Consider the following 10,509-nt stretch of genomic DNA (forward strand, 5'->3'; position numbering starts at 1 on the left):
GAAAGATTTAATTTCATTTCACGGACTGTCATGTGAAGTTGATCCCACAAGAGCCTTGTGGGTGACAAGTTTGGCACTGCGCTGCCTATTCCATTTTTGTGATGATGTGAGCCTCTTGTTTGCTTTGCAGATAATACTGCATAATTTGAAAGAATGTTTTGGGTCGTTATCCTGTTGTAGTACAGTTATGGCCCAAAATTCGCGTTCCTAATTGAATTGCATGCCTCACTTAAATGTTGTGATTTCAGTGGGGACACTCGGTCGAAAAAGTGTAAAAGCTTCTTGAGGTCAGCCATCCTGAGTGAGGTTTTTCTCATTTATGCCAGGCAAATGCCGGGATGGTACTTAACATAATGGTCCCAGGCCACTTCCTTCCTTCCCCATTGCTTTCTGCTTCACCAATTCCCCGGGTAGTGTGATTGCTGAGAGATGTTATCCCTCATACGTGAGGGGCTACAATGGCCATAGATGCCGAAAGCCCAGAAATCTAATTCCTAATCCTAAATGTTGTGATACAGTTTTTTGTCTATTATTCTGTTAATTTGAACTAAATCACCAACTTGATTACCTGTAAAACACCTCCACACAGTGAGCTGCCTTATCCTTGTTTTACTACAGCTATTACACAGTCAGGGTAAAAACCCTTTTCGGGATTACATCTGGCATTGCAAACCGAAAAATTGAAATTTTGATTCGCCGGTGCAGAGTACTCTCTTCCGTTGTTCATCGGACCATTCATTGCTCGAGAGCACCTTTTTGCAATGCTCCTGCTCGAAGAAATAGTTTCTTTATTGCAACCACACCCCCAAGACCATAGATCTGCAGGCTTCGGCTTTCGGATCCTATCTGATACCGATTCGAAACTGCTCTTCTAAGATTGTGTTCCGTTTGCTTGTAGAGCTAATAAACTTGTACTTACGAGAAGTTATTTCTGGATGATCAGTTAGTTTACATGCGATTCTTAAATCAGTTTGTGACTGTGTTTCAAGGGTCTGACGCATTGCCTCGACTGATATTTGCAAGCACTGAGTCATTCCCCGCAAAGAATACTCTCTTCTCTCAAAATAATCACTTGAGCACGTGATTCAACATTTAGTTCAGTGTTTCTTCTACATTTCATAATAATTGCACGTTCTTTACACTAATTCATGCGAATAGAAGTAGCATGATCGCATACCACACATTCGCACCCAACTTTACCCGTATACGACAGGATTGAATTGCACACACACAACTATTAGTGGTAATCAACAAATAGCTACTGATACATGTTCGTACAAACACCATGTGCTCAGACTTCTGACAATGACTGTATATACAGGTTGTATTATTTATTTTGACACGTCCTTGTAACTTTTAAACTAATAGATACAAAGCATTGAAATTTCATATCATTCAAATATCAACAAGGGAATTTTGATAAACACTGCAATACAATCAGGTTACCAATGTTGTTAACCCAACATAAAGTTGTATTTTTTTTTTTTTTTAATTTTTTTAATGACACTACGTCAGGTTACATTACATTTCAAATCTAGATGTTAAACAAAAACTTACAATACGATACTTGTTATGCAGTGGTGCAAACCAAGAACGCTACTGTACCACAAACATCGAAAAACAACCAAATTTTGGGAGCTTCTATAACGGTAATAATGCAGGTAAGACGGACGGGGCAATGCATATCCAAAGTAACTTAGTGTGGAATACTACGGTCATCATATGACATATTTCGAAGTTGTAGAGACAAAGTTGTGAGGAACTGAAACTTTGTCTTTCTTTAAAGGACTTTTATTTCGAAGAAACTACTTATATAAGTATCACATACAATTGTGTGGGTGGTTTTGTATAAACATAAAGATTATAATTCCATGTACAGCAATATATCTCAATTCGTTTTGTAGATATTAAAAAAAAAAAAAAAAAAAAACGGTAAAAACTGCTATATTCTTAACCTATTAAGTACCAAATTAAAAAAAAAGTTTCCTTTATTAGTACTCATTTACATCCATGTAGTAAGGAAACCACTTATTTTCAAGTACTGCAGCGAATTTTTGGTGAAGTTTCAAATTTTAGTCTCATTTCAAAATGGAGAGCATGACACACACCATCTATTTTTGATGCCAGTGTTCAAAGCATTCTATGTGTGGTCCCACATTGCATTTACAGCATTGTTTTCTTGCATTTTTCATACATAATGCACATTTTCCCTGTTTACCCATTTCTGTGCGTTCGAGGTTGTGTTTTCCGGATGTTTTAGTGGTAACAGAAACACGATTATTTGAGGATTTAGCGATGGATTTCCGACCAGCCTTTTTTGGATCAGATATTGGTGAAGACAGACCAAGATACGTCCTGGCAATCATCTTTCTGTAATCCAGCAGGGAATTTTTACCGTTTGCGAGAAAAAACAGTACGTGGGAGTTCACCAGTACTGTGTCAATGGCTTTTGTGAGCAAAGAGAAGTACCACTTTTTACCCCTTATTTCGATTCTGCACTTTTGGACGTTCCAATCCATCTTGTCCACTCCTCTCTTATTCTTTTTATACTCTGTTTTTTAACACTTTGATCTTAGTTTACTAAAGAGAACGTTTCTGTTTTCTAATTAATTGAAGATGTCATTTGAATCTCGGTCACAATATAAATAAAACACTTTGATATGTGTAATGGCCAACTACTCCTAGACCGCTGGATCGAATTTGATAAATTTAGTGCATGAGTGGACCGTGGGCTAACTTAGGTTGCATTATCAGCATGGGGGTGTGGTGAAAGGAAAATATTTTAAAATCTTGGGAAACGACTGATGTTAGTGTAGAAACCATAGTATTCGGTGACATGTATGGACAGTTTTTGTTTGGATCGCTTTCTAGGATCTTGTATTGCAAATTTCGATGCGATATCGCTTAAATAAAACTCTGATATATAAAATAAAACTGATATATATATATTCGACATATTCCCGAGGTACGAACGAACATGGTTGATTTATGCTTATAGTAGAATATTTATTTTACGCAATAAAACCATTAAATTAAGCATTTTGATCGGAAAAGACATGTCGGTTGAAAAGTCTTTTTGGAGTAAGTCCTGTATAAAGTTAGTAACCGTATCCAGTTGGAGATTTTTGGTTGAGACTGCTTAGTCCAGCAGCTAACTCATTCACTGGAAATTATTTAAGGTTTGGAACAGATAGATTCTATTCTTTATAGGCCAACCATTAATGTAAATTTTATTAATTATTCCAAACAAATATAAAACGATTGGAGCATTAGCGTGTTTCATGTATATATATATATATTATATATATGTTTCTTTCTTTCTTTCAGAGAGACTTATTAAATCGTATTTCTACATAGTGCGTAAATCTATCCAGGACACTGTACCGAAAGCAGTAATGCACTTCCTAGTCAATTACGTGAAAGACAATGTACAGTCTGAGCTTGTTACTCATCTGTATAAGTCAGACCAGGCAGAGCAATTGCTAACTGAATCCGAACACGTTGCACAGAGACGCAAAGAAGCTGCAGATATGCTGAAGGTAAGTGTAATCTATACATTGTTGTGTTATGGATAGACATTTCAGTGATTCAATTAAGTATGATAGTCAATAATACATGTGAGTTTAGCGTGAAATAAGGGTCTGTTATTGTGTTTCTGGGAAAATAATACACGTATCAGAATATATGGATTGGTAAAGTGACAGCAATAGGAAAGATTATGTAAACATACCGTTCTGGTGATGAAAGAAATATGAAAACTAACAGTACGGAAAACGTGAATATAAAATGACATTATTACGTGCGTACAATAGTTGATATGTAGATAATTTGGGACGTTATTTCTGACAGTAAATGGAACAAGAAAGCTCTGATAAACTTACATTGAAAATTGTCTTTTTTAAGAGTTCAAGACATGAGATTCTTTTTGGCGACAATTGAAAAAGCTATTGAAACGAAATCATCTTTAATAACACTTAAACGCGAAACCAAAATGCTAAGCGAATGTATGCTTTGTAAGCGATTTGCGAAGAGGAATGAGAAATATCGTTTATCATCCTAAAATAAAGCGCATACGCAGTTTTCCTTCGTAGAATAGTTGGGCATGAATTGATCGTAGAAATATAATTTCCTTTCACATTTAAGTCTATTTAGTACATCCATTCATAATTGCCATTGACAGAACTTCACACATTTTTTCTTGCTCTGAATGTAATATCTTTCGATCCGTGTTGATTAACGCTATTGTTCCATTTGGTGTCAGCAATGCTCGCAGTGAAAATTGCTTGACACACACCACAGTTGATCTTGGGCCACTGTAGGAAAGCTAGTGTAAATATTTGTGTTCAAATGTGTCAGTAGTATTTAAATGAATAGAAACTCTTCATTCTAATTTTGCTATAGGATAGAAAGTTATTTCCTGCAGAAAAGATACAGATGTAATTTTTTAAAATAAATATCAGTATCTAAGCAAGTGAATGGGTGAATGGAAGAACAGTATTAATCCAAAAAGTCAATTTGAGGTAATTTAGTTATTAACTTTGGAGAGATATGAGACAAATACAGTTGGTTTTCAATGAGTTTTATGTTTCAGAAATTGCCAAGCCTTACAAACAAGTTCTTATGGGTAAATACATCTTGAACATTATTAACAATGTTTAATAATTTAAACAAGAGTTATAGACTTGTACTGTTTCTTACTTCCAGGTGGATTAATCTACCAAAGTTGATAGAAAATACTGATTTAGCACCAAAACAATCAATCTATTATTGTTTCAAGATTGTTTTGAGCAAACTAGCAATACAAATAGTGTGATACATAAAATTCATTATTAGAAAAATCAACTAAACATTAGTAAAATATGATGGCACAAATTCAGTTAAAAAAAAAAAAAATACGAATAATCAGATTTCCTCTTTCACATGACTTGCAGTTTTCGAGCTCCGAATTTCAGTGTTAAAAGCAGTTGCTCCCTTGGGCACACACACCTAATCAATTTGGTAATAACTTGTATTTTTTCGTATTGGTTGCGACAATTTTTCTTGTAGACTCGGTTAGTTTGTAGAGTTTTACTGGGCTTTGTTCTTCTCCATCTTGTAAATATTCGAAAATAATCCAACGATATATTCATAAGTTTTCACATATTGTAGAACATGTCATAAACAAACATATTGCATTTCGATACATTAAATGACTCCTCGCTTTCGTGCTTCTTCGTTAAGTAGACTCCTCAGTTTCTGAATAACTTGTGTCACTCATTATTACGCTCAAGAATCAACTTGTTCACAAATAACGTAACAGCTATGAAAACAAGCGAATTACTTCAACTCCGTATCAGTGCCAACTGACAACTAAGTCCTGCAGCAAGCTGCCTCAGACATAAGATGAGCAAGTGGTACAATCCGATACGAGTGGGAGAAGAGTAAAAAGTTCACAATACTTACTATTCTTTTATCCGTCGTAGAACAAAAACCTACCTGTTTTGAGGTCAAATAACTTTCTGTTGTACTATTTTCACTCTCAGTATATGGCTTCATGTATTCAACACTGATTTACGTAAAGAAGAGTAAAATGGCCGATTCGTACTGGTATTGTATTTTCCACTCACCACTCAAATCCATTCACCTATTTTGGTAAACTGTATGGAAACATAATTTAAAATATCCTTTTCGTAGATATTTTTAAATGCAGGTATAATTGGAGTGATTTTATGGACTTTCCCCCCCAAAATCGGAAGTCAGTAATGTATTTTTTGAAATGTTTGTTATCGTTAATAATATCTGTGTCCATTAAAGTGCTACAATATTCTTGGTTGCCTTATCTATTTAATACATTCCAATGTAATATGTATGAAAAAGCATTTAATCATGTCAGATAATACAACTGTTACTTTGAAATCTGTTTTCAAGAGTTCATTGAAATTTTGAAGTACATTCAAACAGTAGTATTCTTTACTCTTCGAATTCAATATAAAATTACCATTATTTCAATGTAATTTCACATTGTATTAATCTAAATCTTGTGAGTACCGTGTACAGTAAATCAGAAGTATTAATGCTGATCTCTCAACAATAAGTTTCCATGAAGAGTATATACTTCAAATTACATATAAGGTAAAAGTTGATTTCACTAAATCCATGAAAACAGTTAATAATATGGGACATATACCAGTAATAGTTACCGTATTTGCGCGAGTATAGGCCGCATCTGAACTTTTGACATGAGATTATAGAAAAGGTAAATATCGAATATAGGCCGCACTACTAAATTTACGAGAAAGTTAGACAGTACTTTGAATTTCATCTCTCTCCCTCCCCTTCTTCAGCTTTTACATAACTAAGGGTCACTCATCACCAACAGGACAGGTTTCAGTAGGACGTTCAAGTAGGAAAAGGGTTCTATTGTAATGTACATGTGGTTCGGATCCCACGGTAAACTGCAGGTTCACGTCTCGTAGCCTCGCTGCTGAAAGGGAAGCTAAACTGAAATCAATCGAAATTAATTAAAGATACGTATTCGTGTTAATAAAAGTATTAAGTGTACAAGTGTTTTTATGCCAGTGTAAGATATTACCGGTACCCAACGAAGGTGGCAATTTTTGCAAACAAGTTTTTCTGCTATTTTCTTTTTAAGTCTGATGGTTTACAAAAGTAACTGCAGTAACTTGTAATGGTATTAATTTCAACCTACGAGATACGCGTGCAATTGACATTGATTTGAAAGTGAGGATACATGATCTGAGAGGGAAAGTCTTGATTATAAACCGCACCGTGATTTTTCAAACGAAAATTCAGGAAAAAAGTGCGGCCTATATTCGCACAAATACAGGTATGTATTCATCCGATAGCTTATCTTAAAGATTTTTTTACATATGCATCGTGGTGTTTTGCTATTCAGCAATGACAAGCCCAAAACTATGTTGTTTCAAAGTGTCATTAATTAATTTTATGGTTTACTATAATTATTCAACTTACGTAATTTTATTTCATTCACAGGCTCTTCAACGTGCAAGTCTTATTATTAGTGAGATACGGGAGACGCATATGTGGTGAGATTAGGAGTTCACACACTAGAATGCAACTCGTATTTTGAAAACTGTACTTCATGGTGATGCTTGTTAGGCATATGGTATTCTTAAGAACTGTTGGAGTTGTTTCGACCAAAATGTTGTGTTAAATTTGTTCTTTTTTTTTCTTTATAAAGAAAAGTTAGAATATTATATTTTCAGGTAGCTTACTTCGGCCAAGTGTTGCATTTTTAAATTAGATATGTTTTTAAGTTACTTAAATCCAGGAAAGCGTTACATTAAGAAAAGAAAAATATTTTTACGCTTTTCATTTAATGTTAAATTTTCAAAAATGAGATAAAGCATTACGCTTAAATGTTGTTCTTGTAAGAAATATCATTTTATTTTTTCAATATATGTGCATTATTCATATTTCAAAGAAGAATAATGCATTTTGAAGCACAGTCAAGAATTGATGGTTCATATTTGTATAAGGGGTAGGCACAATTGCACTTCGTTTTATATATGAAATTAAATATTTCTGTTTAACGTCCCACGATTATGCCCTTTAACCTAAGGGAGGCGATGATTAAGCCAAATAAACTATGATGAAAAATTAATCGAATTAGATTGTGGGAGGAAACGGGAGTACCCCAAGAAAACCCACGGTTGTCTTTCACAAACTTCCTTGATCAGGGATCGAACAAAGGACCCCACTCATCAGAGGTAAGCGCTCTACCACTGAGCCACTGTGATATCCCCCTCGTTTTATATATATAACAATCTTATTTCCACTTACACAGTTTGTTTAGTTTTTTTTTCTTTCTTTCTTTTACTGAAAGCCGAAGAAACTTTAAAACTACAGTGATTTGGTTGTCAGAGAGAGAGAGAAATTCTTGACACTTATGTGATTTTTGAGTAATAATTGAATAAAAAATTCACAATATTTTTGGCATAAGACGTTAAAAATAATTATATACCGAAAATTTGGATATTGAAAATGTCCTTTGAGTTTTCGGTGATATTTGACATGAGTACGTGATTGCGAATACTTGTAAATACTAGTAGAAGAGACGTCTTTTGAGAAAACTTATTTAACATAACATTACTGAGCAATAACGATGATGATTACATCTGAAATTATGTGCAAATTTGATATAAAAGTAACTTAAGTATTATTTTTTATTTTAGTTTGTATCGCCTATTTAGATTTTTTTTTTTTTTTTCAAATTCCAGGAAACAGTGAGAGTAAATTATTTCCGTGTATGCATTTTTGCACCCGTTTTGCTACATACACTCTTTAACTTTTGAAATTATCCATTTGAAATGTTCAGGGTAGTACAGGTAAACCCAACATAAGGTTTATTTATTTATTTATTTATTTTTTAATTAATGCTACACCGCTCTGTGGCAGCCAACGTTCATGCTCATATGTGTGTTTTGTGCGAGTCCTTAATATTCTCCATGAAAAATACAGCTTAGAATTAAATGTATGATAATTTCGAGTGCTCAGGGTTCAAATAGTTATTGCTTTTTTCAAGAAACAATCCTTTGTTGAATTTGATTTATACTTAAAATGCTTTGAAGCTTAAGAGAGAAATTTACATAAATTTCGGCTTCCTTAAAAGCAACTATATTTCCGTGACTAGATTAAAATAAACAAGTCGATGTGTTTATAACAATTAGAATTAGCGTTTACATTTTCTTGAGCGTCCAGGAATCTTTTTCTGGTAGTATCTCTCACGCGTCTCGTAGTCTAGTATAAGATTAAATGATCATATTCACTGAAGTAGCAGAGGGCTATGGTGTTATATACAATATCCCCCTGCAGTGAAGAGCAGGCTTCATTGAGTGTGCTAAAGAAAGATGTCAGTGTAGAGCACAAGACAGTTATCAAACTCAGGAACAAGCTAGTTTTGATAGTTATTTAATAAAGCTTTATTGTTGATACCTTCATGCATGTGTTCATATACCTAGAGGTTGGATATTTGAAATCATTTAATAGTTAGTGTCCTCTTTGGTTCGACACACAGTATTCCGATAGGGGTACTTCTGGATGGTGGCCACTAACTCTCGTTTTTGTACACTTTATTATTTAAGATCTGACTTAAATACAGATTTAGCGCTGTTGATTAAAATAAGTTTTGAGTGTATGAATGATGTTCATTCAAGCATAACAGATTCCATAAAACACTAATAATGTAAGAATAAAGTGTGAGCATAATTAAAACTGTAAATATCTTAAGAACACAACTAACTCATGAATAAAATAGGGTCTTCATTGTTTTAGTTATTAAATTTTCGATTACAGTTAGTAGAGAGATTGATGTCAACTGAAATTTGTAGTACAAATAAAAATGTTTATTGCAATAGTGCAATTTTTGGAAAAGTTAAATATTTTTCATTCCATGGTCTATTTTATACTAGTATTCAAAAATAAACTGCAGTAACAGCTTAAGGAATTATAAGGTGAGATTAATTTGGAAAGCTACCTGCATATTGTATGTCGTTTTATTCTACACTATCTAGTCATTTTAACATATATGAAGCTCACATAGCACAATGTTTCATTGGGACTTCATTTTGAAGTTGAGTCTTTGTAATAAAAAATCAAAATTCAGTAGCAAGTGTTCTTTTGTTTTTATAAAAGAGAAAAGGTTGTAGTTTTTTTTTTTTTTTTTTTTTTTTTTTTTTTTTTTTTTTTGGGTCACATATCAAATCATTACCCTTATGTGGGAAATGAATGTGTGAGAGTGTGTTTTCTGGTATGTAATTGTATTTATGTAGATCATTCCTTAGGCAAATCATTGTAAGATTGTTTTAATATATCTCAACAAAAAGAGAAGTGGCATCCATTTCGACGTTGCTTTATAAATAATTATTTTGATAAAGCAGTTGTATGGTCGCTGTGTGTACTTTTAAAGATTCGAAAATGTGGCATGTTGTGTACATATTTAACTACTTTCAAGAACCACATTTAACAGCGTATCAACAATTCACGCTTTACTTACATGGAGCCTTCATTTAGAATTCATGGAGTTAATTCTCGAAACTACGTGATGTTAAACATGTATAAGGATACTGCTTGTTATTTTCATAAATCGAAAGTGTGTATGAAGACAGTATTGTAATTCCAAGTTCTTGTAATGTTAGAATCAATTAATATAAAACTTCTTGTTTGAAATGGAGTTGTATTTGAGAAATAAACCCATTCATCTTCGTGTATCAGAGCTTGCTAATTTAAGTAATGTGCGTTACCTTGAATTCGTTACTACTTACCATACCTTTATGGTAACCGAAAAATAAACTAAATAAATAACGGTATTCTGATAAGTGCCGTTTTATCTCACAATTACATCATTAAGAATAAAGTTATTAGCAGGCGAAGACAGCATTTCATTAAGGTTGAGGTACAGTTGGAGTTACGTTATTAAATAGTAACGTGATAGGTTGTATCAAACTGATAACGTTAAGGACAGGGCTTGCTAACTTAATGTAATGAGCA

At 33.4% G+C, this 10,509-nt stretch overlaps 1 protein-coding gene across 1 annotated transcript in view; it reads left to right on the forward strand.

Annotated features, from left to right (window-relative positions):
* Drp1 (dynamin related protein 1) overlaps nt 1–10,229 on the forward strand; it is a 58,586-nt gene extending 48,357 nt beyond the window's left edge. Inside the window, exons 13-14 of the mRNA XM_081762147.1 lie at nt 3,328–3,539; nt 6,994–10,229. Coding sequence (XP_081618273.1) covers nt 3,328–3,539; nt 6,994–7,050 — 269 coding nt within the window. The 3' untranslated portion in view covers nt 7,051–10,229. The remainder of the gene's footprint in view (nt 1–3,327; nt 3,540–6,993) is intronic.
* The last annotated feature ends 280 nt before the right edge of the window (nt 10,230–10,509 follow it).

This window comes from Thermobia domestica, chromosome 6 (genome assembly GCF_964235325.1).
Source record: "Thermobia domestica chromosome 6, izTheDome1.hap1.1, whole genome shotgun sequence".
NCBI classification, from domain to species: domain Eukaryota; kingdom Metazoa; phylum Arthropoda; class Insecta; order Zygentoma; family Lepismatidae; genus Thermobia; species Thermobia domestica.